This window comes from Cannabis sativa, chromosome 7 (genome assembly GCF_029168945.1).
Source record: "Cannabis sativa cultivar Pink pepper isolate KNU-18-1 chromosome 7, ASM2916894v1, whole genome shotgun sequence".
Classification (NCBI taxonomy): Eukaryota; Viridiplantae; Streptophyta; class Magnoliopsida; order Rosales; family Cannabaceae; genus Cannabis; species Cannabis sativa.
Genome location: NC_083607.1, coordinates 3,956,506 through 3,975,035, shown reverse-complemented (window position 1 = coordinate 3,975,035; position 18,530 = coordinate 3,956,506). Strand labels below are relative to the sequence as shown.

Here is an 18,530-nt window from a genome sequence, read left to right as displayed (position 1 = left end):
AAATCTAAATTATTATATTTGGGCCCTATTATCAATAAATAAGCATTATGATTATAATTTTTTAATTTTGGAGATTTTATTAAACTCTAAGGTGGCATTTGGTTGGAGGTAAAAAAATAAAATGGAATACGGAAAGGAAACAATTTTTATTTCATTTCTTTGTTTGGTTGCATTTTAAAGTATTAGAATGTCATTCCAATGGAATGCCCTTTTCACCATTTTGGTGGAATGACTATTCCATTTTAAAATAGAAAGAAATATCATTCCAATGTAACATGAGAAAATATTTAATGATCATTTTATCAATTTTTTTTATACATTTTAAATTTTATCCATTCCATTTCTATTCCTATTCCTATTCCTTTTCCCATTCCTATTTTTATATTTTCATTCCACCCAACCAAAACGCCACCTAAGTGTATTATATATGTCATATGTAAAAAATATTATTGTTATGATTTTTGCTCAGTAATAATGAAAATGTAGCGAATTGATCGTTAGAGTCACATGAGTTAGTTTAAAACTTTTTATTTAGCGGAAAAATTATAAGTAATAATTAGAACATTGAGATTTGACAGAGTTATGGTATTGGACCATTTCACTCCTAAACAATTAGCTTATTTAAGCTTTAAGCGTAGAGGCATTATTGGAAGTTTTGCCTAAGATTAGGCTTTGTCCTTTAGTGAAATTATAGTACATTCCTTATGTTGTGTTGATCTAAATATTATATGTAATTTAATTATTTATGGATAAGCTAGAATTAACAAAAAAAAAAAAAAGGTTAAACGCTCTCTCTCTCTCTCTTAGTTTCTCTCTTGGCCCTTCTTAAACCCAAAGGAACCAAAAGAAATCAGTAGTGATTGGAAGAATTAGCAAAGGTAAACACTAAAATTTTGTTCCTTGTGTTTTTTTTTTTCGAAGAAAGGTTGTTAGTTTGTTCATGCAATTTTAGAATTTGGTTTTGTCCCAACTTTGGTTTGGTGATTGGTTCTTAAGCTTTGTTGAGTTGTTTAGAGTTGGTTTGATGTGTTTTTAAGGTTTGATTGTTGAGCTGAGCAAGTTTGAGTTCAAGAACTCAAACTTGACTCAACAATGGTAATTTTGGAAATTTTGAGTTATATACTTGTGTTTAATGCTTGAATTGTGCTTATTAGGCCCTAATTAGATGTTCTGGAGAGTGTCTTAAGATTTACGAGATTTGGGGTTATTTTGAAACTTATTGTTTTTCTGCAGCAAAATACGGCAGGTCGTTTTGAGAAAACGATCTACCGTTCAGACTGGTAGATTGCCTAGAAAAATAGTCTGTTTTTCCTGACAGTTTTTCTAAAGTCTCGTTTTTTTGTGATTCCTCTATATTTAGGGCATTTTTATGCTAGAAAATTTTTCCGTTTTGAGTTTAGGTTCTCGAGAAGGTTTTACCAAGTTGTTTACCTAATTACATAATTGTGATATATGGCCTCTGTTTAGCGCGTGAATTTCTATTCAAGTTGATCGACACAATTGAATCAGGAAACGAGATTAAATTAGTATAAAATGTGTATATATACGTATATGTGTATGTATGTAAATTGCATGTTGTATTATGTAATTTGCATACTACCAACACTAGTACAATTGCGGTCTGGAGTGCATTGGTACAGTATATGATGTTTAAAGGGTACGACATAGTATTACCAACACTAGTACGGGACGAGTACGTAGTGCATGTGGTACTCAGTGGTATTTGGGGTATGGTTCAGCCCTACTAATACTAGTGCAGGACAAGTACTTAGTGCATGTGGTACAGGGGTCGTACTTTTATTAAGAACATTCTTGATGCATCTAAAGCCTTATAAATAGGTATATGGGCACCTAGATATAAGTCAGTAGTATGTTATATGTTTTGTGTTTTTCTTACTGAGTCTGTTGACTCACAGATATTGTTTGTGGAAGACCATATACTCAAAATCTCCTCTTGAATCTAATATCATGAAATATCCCTAAATGGTATTGTGAACAAAGAATCGCGCCCTAGCACCAGTTTGAGGGCATTGGGGGCGCTCTTTGGAAAGTGAAATTAGTTAATCTGTAAAGGCACTAGTGGTGTAGCGCTACCAAGGGGCGGTAGGGCACCCGGAAGAGATGAAAAACACTTTTTTTTAGACTGCTCTGATACGCTGTAGCAATTACAAGTAAGGATGCAATTATGTGAAGAAAGCTTAATTCTAGACACTAATATAATTAAATCTCTTTTTTTACAAACAAATTTAAGATTTGCAATCTCAAGTAAGATCGATTTAGAATTATGTGATCTTTTTTTATTAAATAAGAAGGATTGTTGTACAAAATGCATAATCTAAGTAATTGCTCCTTAAATTCTATATCTATCTAGAAGAAAAAATCATATAATAAAATAAGGAATTCTTATGATGAGAACTCTTTCAAAAATAAGACAGATTTTAGTATTAATAATAAGTTGAATGGAGTATATTATATTATAACTATTATCAATAATAAAAAAAAATTAATAAATAAGTCATATTAGTGATTTATAAATTTATGAACTTAGATTTATTTTTCCAATGCTTCAAATAAAATTGCATGTGAAGCTTTGAGATAAGTATACTAATACTCCATTCTATAAATATATCTATATATATTCATCTATTACATTTATGTGAATTGTTCTATGTATTCATCAATAATTTTGAGATGTGGATCATCCAAGACACATTAGCACAGCTTATTTTTATTAAGATATTTTTAGTTAATAAGGCTCAACAATAAAACCTTAAATAAATATCACACATATACATATATTATAGGGTAAATAGTAGTATAAGTACCTAAATAAGTTTCAAGTTTGTAAATGGCATAATCCTAATATTTATTTTTAGCGGTATAAATACTCAATGTTTGTAAAACTGTAATTTTTCTCTAATTTCGTCAGTACAAACTTTGTTATTTTCTTAAATAGGCTACATATAAAGTCCAAATTCTAGATCATTGGGTCTAGACAGAAATATATAGTATCAATTACTAATGTTCCTTTAATAAAGGGAAATTTACACAGTTTACTGTGTTTTCCTATTTTCTTTCTTTTATACTGTTACACGCCCAAAATAACTTTTATACTGTTTTTTTTTTTTCGAAATTAACTTTTATACTGTTTTTTTTTTCGGCTGCCAACAATTTTATGTTATTGTTTTTTTTTTTTTGATTAATTGGGACTTGGGCTCAATTATTTATTTAATTTTTTATTTTAATGGATGTAAAAGTTATTATTTATTATTTTTAATATTTAATAATTATTATTTTTTGAGATAATTTAATAATTATTATTTTGATGAAAAGGTTGATGGAATGTGTCATAAAAGTGACATGTTTTACTTTTTCTTTTATTTAAATAAATTTAAAAATCACACCCCATGTCTCACTCTTTTTTTTTTTATTTAAATAGATTTAAAAATCCCACTCCCATTTCTCACGATTCATCTTCTTCATCATCTTTATCTTCTAGCTTTTCACATAAATCTCACCCCCATGTTCTAATATTCATCTTCTTCTTCAAGTTTTTTTTTTCTTCATCTTTACCGTTGTTTTAGTATTGTTCTACTGTTGTTTTTCATGATTTTTATTTTTTTTTTCATGTTCAGTTCTTCTTCTTCATCTTCTTTTCTTTTCTTCTTTTCTTTTTCTTTTTAATTTTTTGAAGTTCTTAGTTATGTTTTTTTTTGAAAATATAAGAGTTAGTGTGGTTTTTTTTTGTTCTAATTTTCTAGAACTTTTCTTGCAAATATAGTGCATTTAGTATTGAGGATGTGTACAACATAGTTAATTTTTGATCATTTTTTTGTTTTATTGTTTTTTTTTTGTTTTAGTATTGTTTTAGTATTGTTTTACTGTTGTTTTTCATGATTTATTTATTTGATGCCGATTTCACTGCCCTTGCTCCATCTCGCTGGAATTAATAGGTATTTTCTGGGTGTTCTCGTGTTGTTGTGATGGTTATGTCTGTGAGTGTGGAAGATGGAGGCTATAAATGCATTTCTTCTTCGTTCTCTTTGGCTATTTTTGTGGTTTTTTTCTTTTGGTTGTCCTATAAATATATTTGAGGAGCTCACTCACAAGAGAGTTTTGAGGTGTGTGTTTCTTTTATATTTTTCTAAGTAGTTATATTTGCTTCATTTGTTTTTGTGTTGTTTCAGTGTTGTTTTAGTAGTTTTTTTTTTATAGTTTTCTAGGAATAGACTTGCAAATATAGTTGATTTTGCATCTGGTGTTGAGGTTGTGCAGTGATTAAGGCTCAAATTTGTACATTTTAAGTCTTTATTTATGCATATTAAATTAATATAAATTAAATATTTTATATTATTAATGGTAAATTTATTTTAGTTAGAAATATTTAATTTATTTTGATTTTGTGTTATTTTTCAGATTTGAGCTAATGAAATATTAGCATGTTTGGAGCTTGGAATCCTAACTCAATGGTTGGTATTTTTGTAAAAATAAAGGAAAGGCCCAAACCCAATTTGTTCACTCCATATTGTCATGGTTCATCATCAATTATATTGTTAATCCTAAAGCCACCACCCAAAGAATGATTGGACCATCAATTGAATAATTTTGGGCCAAAACTTTAAAATGTGTCAATTTTGACCAAGTCCAATACATCACTCAACAGTACACGCATGAGTCTTCCCTTCATTCAACATCAACTACTGTGAGTGTTTTGAGCTCGCCACCTGTCCGCTCATGTCTCCTCAATCTCCACCAAAAGGGGCGCATGAGACCACTCTCCACTAGACTTCTTGTGCCATTTTCCCCACTAACTAATATACGAAAATACCAATATTGGGCTAAATTGGCACTATAAATAGAGAGCCAAAATCAATTGTAAAGAGGCATCAGATTTTACCTAGAGTTATTATACCAAAATTTTATCTTTTTCTTTCCTTCTTCTTTATTTTACTTTATTAATTTTGGTGTAAAGACAATGCCTTTTCTAGGCTAATTTCTTTGGCAAGACTCAAGTGTAAGTTCGTACGAATTTTATTCTTCTAATATATTGATTCTCTTTGTTCTTCATTTTCACATTTGTTATATTAAATTTCTCTTCTTCTTAATTGCACTTTAAATTTAATAGTACCTTTTATATAAGTTCAGTCATGCTTTTCTTATGTAAGTTAGGCTATTAATTATTAGAGTATTTATTATATTATATGATTTTTACTGCATTCTGCCAATGGTATTTTGTCGATTTAAATTATATAATATGATAGTATTTTTAGAAGTAGTTTTAATTTAATTAGAGAACATATTTTTCTAGTGAGCTTAATCATACATATTTTCCAACTATAATTAATGGTGTAGAATTATAGTTGAGGTTAAAGAATCAATTTTATTAGGAAAATATAATTGCATGTACAAAGCTTGTGTCTTCCATAATCATTTTCTGATCACTTCTCATTTTAATTACTTGTTTAATTTTTAAAAATCATTTCTCAATATTCTCATCACATTCAAGGTTCATATTTTATTCTTGTAAAATTACTAATTGTCCTTTTGAGTGTATTTTTCCTTCCTGTGGATACGACATATAGCCCGTTTACTACCGCGACCGCAGTGTAACTAATTGGGCGACATCATGCAGCAGATTGTTTGTTTTTTTTAATCATTTTTTCTTTTGTTTTGTTTGATTGTTTTAGTGTTGTTTTACCGTTGTTTTGCCATGATTATTTATTGACGTCGATTTTACTGCTTTTGTTTATTCTTGTCGGAATTAATGGTTATTTTCCGGTGTCCTGGTGTTGTTGTGGTGGTTATGTCTGTGATTGTCAAAGATGGAGGCCTCATACTTTTGTTTTGGTATTGACAGTATAAAAGAAAAAAAAAAAAAAGGGAGGACAGTATAAATGTTAATTCTGCCGTGTGGCAGTAAAATTGAAAAGTATTACCCCAAATCCAGTATTTTTGTAAAATGCCCTTAATAAAATTAAAACGGAGTCTGTACTGACAAAACTGGAAAAAAAATTAAAGTTTTACAAACATTGGGTACTTATACCGATAAAAATAAATATTAGACTTATACCGCTTATAAACTTAAAACTTTGGGTACTTTTACACCGCTATTTACCCTATATTATATAATGTATATTCATACATTGCTTGTAGTATATATAAGAAGAAGGAAGTGGGAACAAAAACAGATGGGATAGATATACAGATCATATGTGCATGTTGCAAACAGATAAAACCAATATTAGCCATTTATATATATATATATATATATATATTTATATATATATTGCTTGGATGGGATATACTACTCTTTCTCTTTATATATATAGATATATAGTAGATAGAGTCCTTAGTGGATGGCATGGTGTAGTATATAGTAGTACTACAGCTTCTTGAGTTTCCTTCACGACAACGAATCACGATGTAGAGATCTCAACCACTATATATAACCGATATATATATATATATATGATCAATTACTTATTATTAATTATAAACTTTTTTTATTTATTGATCACTTTTTATGTTTAATTATGACGATAATCTTTTTATTTATTACTATTATTCTGGTTGAGTAAATGATACATCTTTGATTTTGTTAAAATAAAAAATTACTGATTTTCATTCAAAAAAAAAAAAAAAATTACTGATTTAACCCAAACGACATCTCATCTCAATATTGTATTGATTTTGTTTTGAATGATTTCAATTTTATTGAGATTATATATGAAATAAATCCACTAATATATTGCCCATGCAGAAAGAACCATCAAATTTTATTTGATAAAATATATTTACTTGTGGTCGAAAATAATATTAAATGTTATCTGAGTTTATGGATGTGCTTATTCACATATATGATTCTATATATATATATATATGCTCAATACAACATATTATAATATCATGCATGCAAAATCTGAACTTAGGTATTAATTAGAATATATATATATATATATAAATAGATATAATCACTTGAATAATAATAATAATAATATATAATAAAAAAATATTGAGTTATTTTGTCTAGAATTCAAGATCTCTATATAATATATGGTATGAGTATAGTTTTTTTTTTTTTTTATCTTGAATTAAGACCTATAATTTTTTATTATTATTACTCCAATTTTATTTTATTTTTATTAATAAGCTACTACTCCTCAACCTTAAATAATTAAAATTAACCATTCAAAAAAAATAATTAAAATTAATAATTTTAATAAATGACTTTATGACCAACTACTCAAGAAGCAACACCAAATAATTAGTTTCTGAATATGTAAATTGTTAATTAATATATAATGAGAACCACAAAATTAATCTCAAAATTTAGATATTCAGAAACTAACATTTATATTACACTAGCTAATTAGTACTTTTCTTTTAATTAATTCTTCTTAGTAGTTTATGTAAAATATTTAAGAGCTTTTTCATTTATATATTTTTATTAGTCTTCTTTAAAAAAAAATAAATAAATAAAGTAGTGTAAATTAGTTAGATTCATGAATCTACAAGAGTATTTGTATATTACAATTAAATATTGAGTGGTTAATTCTATAAATATGGTTGCCAGATATAAAGAGAGCATTAGTTAAAAAAATTAGCTCAACTGTTAATTAATTTAATCAGCATTATTAACATATTATTATTTAATTATTAAATTTAGAACATATATTATTATTAATTCTAGAAGAAGGAAAATGCTATACAGCTAATTTGTATAAATGTGTGAAACTATAGCTATAGCTATAGTAGCTTATTACATTATATAGTGCAATATTATAAAAATTATATATTAGTCTTAATTAGTGGTCAACACAAAATAATTCTTAATTTTACAAAGAATGATGTTTAACATTTTTTTTAAAAAAAAAAAATTAATAATAATTGAAAGAGGCATTATATCTTTATATATTAAAAGTGCCTATCTAACGGCATTTCTTGGTTTAACAGAATATACTTAAAAATAAAAAAATATTCTGTTAAATTTAACGATTAGGTTTGATCTGCCGTTAACAAATAAACCCAATAATTAAACCCAAAAAATCAAACAATCTTTTAAATATTAATAATCTTTTTTAAATTGAAAAAATCATCTTAGCCACATATCTCTCTAACAAACTTATCTTAAAAAAGAATATTAATAATTTTTTTTATTTATTTTTTAAAAAAGAAAAATATAGATAAAATGTCTAGAAAAGATAAAATAGCTTAAAAAAAAATAAAAAGAAGATAAAATGGGTTGTAATTAGTATTTACCTTATATGTTTGTGCTTATTTTTAGTTTTATTTTTAATTTTACCACCAAGAGGAGAAGGTTGAAAAATATTAGAATATGAAAATATTATTTGTGCTTATTAGTAATTTGCAAAGAATGTGAAAATCTATAAATATATAGTTGTGTAGCTATTATTAGATATGAAATGAAATAATAAAACTTTTTTCAGTTAGAAGATTAATGTACATTTTACTATTAATAACTTACATTATTATAACACAACTATGTTTTACTTACTAAATATACTGACACATATTTTATTTTTATAAAACAAATCATTCAAATAATTATACTATTTTAATTATTAATTAAAATAAAAAACTAAAATATTAAATAAAACTAACACTACGTGGTTTGGCACGTAACAGTCACCTAGTATATATATATATATATCATCCAATAATATTTACCTAATAATATTGGTAATTATCTTAATTAACACACTTTGCTGGAAAAACAATTCAAGAAGAGCCGTTATAGAGGTCCCACATGAAAGGATGATATAGTCATTAATTCACAAACTGTAATATATAGTTCATCACTTTTATTTCCACTTAAAAATTTATAAATACACTTTATTTTAATTATTTTTATTTTACATCTATATATATCTTTAATTATATTAAAAATATACCTATTAAATAAAAATAAATTATATTTTAAATATTGTAACAATAAAAATTAAAATAAAAAATTATGTGAAATTTTATTAAAAAAAAATTATACATGAATTAAAAAATTAAAATAAGTATTAAAATTAACACAAAATAATAATATAAAAAAAATTAAAAAATATATTAAGATTTTTAAAAATTCTTTTAAGCTTAATATTTTTAAAAATTAAAGTATACTTATCATTTTATAGGGTAGAAATAAAATTTTCCTATCTTAAAATAAATATGTGGAGTTTTATTTGCACTTAAGACACGTATTTAATAATTTTATTTTATATAAAATATATATCTTAGATTTATAATAATTTTTTATTTTTTTCTTTCTTTTTATATTCTTAAAAAATATATCTATCAAATAAAAATATTTTATATTTTAAATATTATGACAAAAAAATTAAATAAAGAATTATATGAAATTTTATTAGAAAAGAAAAATAAAATTAAAATAAATATGGAAACTAACACATAATAATGTAAAAAAAGAAAATTTAAAAAAAAAAAATATTAAAAATGACTTTTTAAAATTATTTTAATTATTCTGAAATATTACTTTTGTTCCTACCAATAGCAATGTTTCCATTTTTAGCATTTAGAGAAATTATAGTTAAAAAATTTTATATAACTATGTACATTATAGTTATAATAAATATTTTACCTATTTTTTAAAAAATAAAACAATTTATAGTGTTAAAAATAATGTTTAAACACTTAGTTGCACATGAAAGAAACAAACACGAATCTTTAAACTCTTTTTCAACATCGTAATTATTTAAAATTTTTCAAAAGCAGACGCGATATCTATTATAACAATAATGTAGACCATTACATCAAAAAATGTTAAATTCTTCAAATACCGAAAACATAAATTTTACAAGGTGGGACAAAAATAGTGTTCCTACTATATATATTATATACCATATGGTTAATAATAATAATGAAGAACCTAAACCTCCAAAGCTATGTCTTTTTTTTTTTTTTTTTTGAAGAAAAACGTTCATATATTAGACAAAAGATAGTTAGATCTGACGGTCATTACAAAGTGTTCAGATATCGAGGAAATAGGAATACATTCAAATCTCTGGTGGGTAAACGCCCACTTAGCTATATTATGGGCAACAAAATTACAGTTTTTACTTATATTAAAAAAAATACAACTAATAAAGGAAGGAGAAAACTTAATACAAAATGAGACATAGTTCTCAAGCTCACACCTGGACTCAGTCCTGTTAAGAGCATTGATAACTACCCTCGAATCACTCTCAACTATAATAAAATTAAAACCATGATTCTTCGCTACTTCCAACACATTACAACAAGTCGCCGTTTCTCCACATAATGAATCAGCAAACTCTAATCTAGAAATATAAATCCAATTCACCTTGCCCAAATGATCTCTTATTACAACCACTGCAGTGTACATAGAGTCCAACCTCCAAAGCCATGTCACAATCTTATATTTGTTGCTTTCAGTAAACCACTACTCCATCAATATAAATATCAAAATCAATAACTTCTAAATAATCCAGCCAAACCAACCATAGAAAAAGACACTCATCCAACCAATCACAAAGCTTCAAACATGGACAAACAAAACAACCCCTTTTTCTTTTCCTTTTCCTTATCATTATTACTTTTTTCTTTTTCCAAACAAAAAAAAATTAATAATAACACAAAAATCCCATCATATATAAACTTATTGGGTTTACACAAACCTAGCCAAAGTACTAGTCTAAAACTAGAAAACCCAAATATATAGAGAGAGATATTCATATTATTATATGATCATTAATGGGTACTAATACTAAGAATATTATTATTAAAAACCAAAGCCAAATAGTGTCATCACCTTCTAAATCTCTTTCTCCAACATTAGGCATAATAAGAAATAGCTTTCATTCTCTCCTTGCTATTCTAATAACAATCTTAGTTATTTCAATTGTTTACCTTACCCAAAATGGTGACCAAGTCTTGGAAGAATGTGCCAAAACTAGTAACAAAAATAACTCCAAATTACATACAATTAAACCCTCATTGTTGTTGTCATCCCTTGGATCAACCGAGTCATCAACCGAGTCAACCGAGTCGAATTCGAGTTGTGATTTGTTCTCTGGTAAGTGGGTTAGGGACAATGAGTCTTACCCTCTTTACAATGAGAAAAAGTGTTCTTTTATGTCTGATCAATTGGCTTGTGAGAAATTTGGTAGAAAAGATTTGAGCTTTCAGAATTGGAGATGGCAACCTCACCATTGTGACATTCCAAGGTCAGTTATATATATTCTTTAACAACTTTTTTAATTTTATTTTTGTTCTTTCATTTGTATATTTTATGAGTTTATTATGGTATGGGAACTTTTTTTTGTGAACTTATTTTGGGTATGAAAATAGATTATAATTATCTTTTTAATATAACGGTGTTAAATTTTTTTAAAAAAATCTGAATAATTATGCTGAAATTAGGCACACATATAAATTATTTTATTTTTCTATAATAAAATACATAAAACTTGTTATAACTATAATAAATATCGTTATAAAAAAAATTATAAATATTTTACGTGTCTAGACTAAGATCATGTCATGGCGATACGAAAAAAAAAATTACCCTAGCTACTACAAAAGACCGTCTTTCTAATAATATTTTGCAACATGATATTTCAGATACAATCGATAATGATCTATGGAAAATTCTCAATGATCTTGTTTGGATGCAATTTTACAAAAAAAATAAAATAAATCAAATTTTGGAGCTATATTTTTATAAAGTCATATTCATCAATTACTCTATGCTATATATATTTGTAACTAGGGTTTGGAGTAATGGTGGTTAATAATAGAATAAAGTTTATATTATTTGAGTATTTTTAAAGAAGTTTTTTTGGGATTTTTGTTTTTGTTTGTATGTTAATATAAGGTAGGTTCAATGCCACAATACTACTTGAAAGATTAAGAAATAAGAGACTTGTATTTGTGGGAGACTCACTAAATAGAGGGATGTGGGTTTCCATGGTTTGCTTGATTGACTCAGCTATTCTTCCATCTTTCAAAACCATTCATGCAAATGGCTCCTTAAACATTTTTAAGGCCACTGTGAGTACTCTTCTTTTTCTTCCATTTATCTTTTATTAATAATTATATATGGTAAAAATTACAAATTTTATGGGCTTTTAAAAATATAATTCTTTCAAAAAAAAAAATATAGGGAGATAGTATAAGGTAACTAATTACCCTCTGGTTACCCTAAATTATTTTTCTTATATTTTTTAGGGGTTATTTGAGAAAAAATTTACAATTTTACTGTGGGCGGAATTTTTTACAAAAATATTGTCTTTTTTATAAAACAACCTTAAAATAACAAAACAGACGCAGTAAAAAAGTTGGAAATTATTTGGTGTAAAAATCCCTATTTTTTAACCTTTTTTTATTTTTTCAGACAAAATAATATTTTCAAAAAAATCACATTTTTGTAAACTGCCTAAAAAAACCATAAAAATTGAAAATTCTCCTTTTATATGGTACAAATTTAGTTTCTTCTCTTTTTCTTACCCTATTTGGGTTTATGGCTTTTTAAAAATTATTGACAAGAATATCAGTTTTTCAATTTTCGATTTTTTTAAAAAAATAAATAAATAAATTATGGTGGTAAGATAAGATTCAGTAATTAGGAAAATTAATTGGAATTTTTTGAAGTTGAATTGCTCTTCTTAGATTTTTTGGATATGGGCTTTCCTTAAACGTTTCTTGTTTAGTTGGGCTTGGGCATGTCCAAAAAGGCAAGTCCTTTGGGCTGGCCCCATAATAATGAATTAAAAACATTTTCTTTTTCTTTTTTTCTTTGTTTTTTCAATTTTATTTTTAAGAAAAAAAAAAGTAAGACACTAATAATAGTACCAAAACTAAAATTTTGACAGCAAGAGGTTTACTTACCTTTTCTTCATTTTAGAGTAAAGAATAAGAAAAAATTAGCTTTTTTATAAAAAAGAAAATAAAAAAAAAAATGGTATATTGGTTCTCTTCATTCTCTAAACATATTTTAGTAACATATATAAATAATATTTTATTCTTTCAAGACTTCAATAATATATAAAAAAGTAATTTTTTCAAACTTTAATAATATGTGATAGGACCGATCTTGAAATATAATAGGTTATAACAAAAAAAAAATAAGCCTTTATTTAAAAGAAAATATGATATTTTTTAAAATTAATAAAAAAAAAATATATCATTTTCAAAGAGAATTTGTTTTTTTGGTTTTTGGGCTCTGGATTAGGTGGGTCTTAGGCAAAAACTTAATCTACCTATGCCCAAAGCCGAGTCTATTATATATTAAAAAATATATTATTTACATAATATAAAGATAAAAAGTAGAGAATGAGATAGATGTAAGTTGTAATGTTAGAGGTTGAGATAAAATTAAAATTAAAATTTTTGTAATATATTAAAGATAGAATAGAGAAGTGGATAAGAGTGTTCTAATAATAATAAAGTGATTGTGAATTTATTATTTTTTTTAAAAGCAAAAGTGATTTTGATTTGAAGCATGTTCAAAACTATGTATATTGATTATTTAGTTTATTTAGTTTTTGTTTAAGAAAAAAAATAGTGGTTTCAATCAATCAAATAAACATATAAACAAACTAAAACATTCTTTTCTATTATTTTTATTACATCAACAATTTTAGAAAAAGCAACTTGCCAAACACTATTTTTGACCTCTAAGTTCTAACCACATTTTCTTTTATTTAATATTTAAAAATTAAAGTGCTCACTAAAAATCTTTAGGTCAAAATATGATTGTTAAAAAAATAAATTATTGACTAGAATCTTAATATTACTCAACTGGAGAATGGAGATCTTCTAATTTGTTTTTATTGGTTTTTAATAATTATCTCACCTATTATATGACATATGAAGTGTCTTTTTTTTTTTCTAATATAAATTATCATTATGTCTCAAAAACATTTCTATAGATTCCTTTTCTCTATTTTAGCCTCCTTGAAAATATATTCTATCTATCTTCCTAGTGTTTTAAAAAAAAACAATCCATCTAAGTTAAATTTCTTTTAATTTTTTTATCCTCATTTTGCAAAGTAATAATCTTTTGTAAAATGACATTTGAGATAATATCATAGTTAAAATATTTGATTCTTGAAGGCTATTTTACCAACAAATAAAAATATATATATATAATATATCATTTTTAAAGACAGATTTTGACCATTCATGTTTTTATATACATAACTATTATTTACAATAATTAGTTTTATATATATATGATAATGATCTATACACATAAATTACATAAAATTTAACATAATGTGACAAGTTACTTAGTAAGATTTATCCTACATAAATATGATTAGTTGACTGGCCATACAAATGTCTATCAAGTGTGTAATTTGTTTATACACATATTTATGGATTTTTATACAAATATATATGATTTTTTTTTCTAAAAAATTATTTTGTGGAAAAAAATTCAAAAAGACAGTTAAAATAATTTGAGAATAATAGTATAAGGTAACTACAGAGATAACTTGTTATCCATCTAGCTACCCTAACTATTTTTTCTATATTTTTTAACTTGTTTATTTTATTTTTCCCACAAAATAATTTTTCCAACAAAAAAAACCATTTTTGTGGACTTTGCCAAAAAAAACCATAAAAATGAAAATTACAAATTTGACACATTAATAACTTCAATAAATGAATAAATTTATATATAGAGGACTAATGGTTGAATTTTTTTTTTTTATTATTTTTGATGGTGAATGTTAATGAAGGAATACAATGCAACAATAGAGTTTTATTGGGCACCATTGTTGGTGGAATCCAACTCGGATGACCCAGTGAGTCACCGAGTTGAAGATAGAATAGTAAGAGTCCAAGCAATAGAAAATCATGCCAAATTTTGGACCAATGCAGACATTCTTATTTTTAATTCATATCTTTGGTGGAGAAGACCCAAAATGAAAGTTTAGTAAGTATATTTATATTAAACTTATTTGGAATCTAATTACTTAATTTCTCTACTACCTAATTACTAACTACCAAATTTGACTTAATTAATTTGAAATTAATGATTGATTATAAATTAGGTGGGGATCTTTTGAGAGATCATCATATGGTGTTTATAAAGATGTTAATATGTTAAGAGTTTATGAGATGGCTTTGAAGACATGGTCAGATTGGTTGGAACTTCATGTTAATCCAAACAACACCAAATTGTTCTTTGTTAGTATGTCACCAATTCATGAAAGGTATTATATTCATTTAACCCAATAATAATCATGGGTTTAAATGTTTTTGCCAATTTGTACATTCATCTTTTCTCTCTTTTTTTTAAGAGTTAAAATGTTAATTATATATATTTAGAGTAATTTGCAGCAAAACCCCCTCAACTATCAATTTACTTGCAAAATACCATCCATGCCTCATATTTTGGTGGAAAAACCCTCCAAAGTACTGTTTCGTTTACATTTTTAAGGTGTCGTCTATTCAGTCTCGTTAAGTTCTAATTTTGCCCACGTGGCAATGACAGGTCAATAAAAAATTATCCTACGTGGCCATATTTTACAAAATAAAAATTAAAACAAAACAAAAAATTTAAGAGTAATTTGCGGCAAAACTCTCTCAACTATCAATTTACTTGCAAAAAACCATCCAACCTTAAAGTTTTTTGGATGGTTTTTTGCAAGTAAATTGATAGTTGGGGAGTTTTGCCGCAAATTACTCTTAAAGTTTTATTTTTATTTTGTAAAATATGGCCACATAGGATAATTTTTTAGTGACTTGTCATTGCCACGTGGGCAAAATTAGGAGCTGGACAGACGGCACCTTAAAATGTAAACGGAAAAGTACTTTGGAGGGTTTTCCCACCAAAATATTAGGTTAATTGGATGGTTTTTGCAAGTAAATTGATAGTTGAGCGGGTTTTGCTGCAAATTACTCATATATTTATACAGATAATAAGGAAAATAAGGGTAAATATTATTTTGGACTCTGTGTTTTGCAAAAGTTATCAATTGGACTCTCTGTTTTGTTAAATGATAAAATAGACCATGTATTTTCCAAAATGGTAAAAATAAGACCCTGAGCTTAATTTTTGACAACTTTTTTTAATATAACCAATTTGAAGATAATTCCTAACACGAACATATACAAAAAATATAAACAGTTTTGTCATAACACATTTAGATTATATTATTATAAAATTTTATTTTGACAAAAAATCAGTTCAGGGTCTTATTTGTACTATTTTGGAAAATATAGAGTCTATTTTGTCATTTAACAAAATAGATGGTCCAATTAATAACTTTTACAAAATAAAATGGTATTTACCTTAAAAAAAAAATAATGATGTGGGAATAAGAAAATTCTCAATAACTATTTTTTTTTTTTTTACATAATCTTGATCCACTAAAGGAACAATCAAAACTCTTATGGAATCTAATGAAAGTAATTTATGAATTAGTATTTAAATCATCATGCATTTATTAAATGTTATGTGTATGTATATATGTGTATAATGGGAGTTCATTAGTTTTACAAGACAAAATAATTGAAATAATTTTCTTGGTAGGTAAAATGTACTAGTCTTGCCTACTTTTATATCTTTGTGAATCTGTATTCATGCATTTAAATATTATACCAAAACAATGGAATTTATATGATGTCCCACATTCTCAATTATACATTATTTAATACCCAATAAGGTTCTTGTGTATGTGTATACATTAAATTTAATTTTTTATTTTACCAAACATAGCCTCATTTGTTATGCAAGACTTTAAATGAACATATATATTATAGTTTGTGAGTTTAATTTAATATGTTATCTATTTATCTAAATTTTAGGGCTCAAGAATGGGGTGGAGTTGAAGGCCAAAATTGCTATGGAGAAACTGAGCAAATTTTTGAAGAGGGGTATAGGGGAAGTGGGACAGATCCCAAAATGATGAGAGTGGTAGAAAACACACTTGATGACTTAAAAAAAAGAGGTTTAAATGTTCGAATGCTTAACATTACTCAACTCTCCGACTATAGAAAAGAAGCTCATCCCTCTATTTATAGAAAACAATGGGAACCTTTAACTGAAAAGCTAAAAGCAAACCCTAGCAGCTATGCTGATTGTGATCATTGGTGTCTTCCCGGTGTTCCTGATGTTTGGAATGAGCTTCTCTATGCTTATATTTTACGCCAATGACAAAAAACCTAAAAGTACTCGATGATCGAATTTAGACTTGGATAAGTGACTTTCTCTATACCTTTTAATCTTAAATTCGATTTAGATAAGCGAATTTTCTTATAATATTTCTCTGTACTTACAAATGATGAAAAATAATGAAATGAAAGAAATTAATTGTCTATATTATTAAGAGTTTTAGAAAGAGTGTCCAAATTAACAACTTTATTTTTATTCTTGAGTAGGTAATACTAAAAGGGCTGGCGTAATTTGAAGTTAACATACTAAAAAAGTGGCAATTTGATACAAAAATGGATCTTAATTTATATAAACTATGCTGTCACATAATGAATTTTTGTTTGTATTATTTATTTTATTTTTTTAATATTTATTTTCAACAACCTGACAACTATGCTAACATACACATAATATGATTCTAGAAAAATAATAAATAAAATATTAATATGAAGTGGAATCTCAACCTAAAAAAATTATTAGCTTGCTTCTACCAATGTACTACCCTTGTTAATTTTAAGAAAGCAAAGTTGATTCTCAAAAGAATACAAATTAAATATTCCTTTTTTTTTAAATTAAATTCTCTTGAGAATCTTGTAAATACCAATTTGATTAAGATTTTGTTACCATATGACATTGTGATACATCATATAATATAATTGTATGTAGTGGTTGCTCATCTTTTATCTATAAAAGATGATGATCATGTTGATTTATAAAAGTGGTACTAAGTTCAATTTTGACATCTTTTACCCTAAATGTCAAATTTTAAAATCACTATAAGAAAATGGTAAAACTACCAAAATGGAAAGAGAGGCAAAAATTTCAAACTATGGAAATGAAAAGTGAAAGAAAATTAAGATTAAGTGGAGTCTTTCAAATTGGGATGGGTATCTTTCTTACACTTCTTTTGTTGTTGTTGTTATTATTATTATTATTATTATTATTATTATTATTATTATTATTATTGACATTAGAGTGTTTAAATTTAGAATTTTTTGGTGATTATAATTTATAATTTATAGTTTGGCACTTTTTTTCTCACAAAATAAAGTTCACGAGTTCAAATTACTATATATACAAAAGGACTTTCTCATTATGAGAAAAAGTATATCTTTATGGCCACACTACTTTCATTTTCATGAATTTTTAGTCATAAATTCCAACACATTAAGAAGAGTAATTAACTTCTAAAGATTATTTAAGTGGATGTTATAAATTAGAAAAAAAAACTACATACATTAAAAATGAACAAATAAATAAGTAGTGTTAAGATAAATTTTTATTTTAGTTTTGGTCTTTTTTATTTTGTACAATCAAATTGAGAAAAATACTTAATTATTAACACAATGAAATTTTTTTGTAATATTTTAAGCAGGGC

At 25.7% G+C, this 18,530-nt stretch overlaps 1 protein-coding gene across 1 annotated transcript; it reads left to right on the top strand.

Moving 5' to 3' along the window:
* Positions 1 to 10,668: 10,668 nt before the first annotated feature.
* Positions 10,669 to 17,318, top strand: LOC115698203 (protein trichome birefringence-like 34). Its single transcript, XM_030625396.2, is given in 5 exon segments — positions 10,669 to 11,213; positions 11,868 to 12,039; positions 14,733 to 14,929; positions 15,048 to 15,209; positions 16,807 to 17,318. Coding segments are annotated over 5 exon segments (1,353 nt in total). The 5' UTR covers positions 10,669 to 10,740; the 3' UTR covers positions 17,156 to 17,318.
* Positions 17,319 to 18,530: the final 1,212 nt, after the last annotated feature.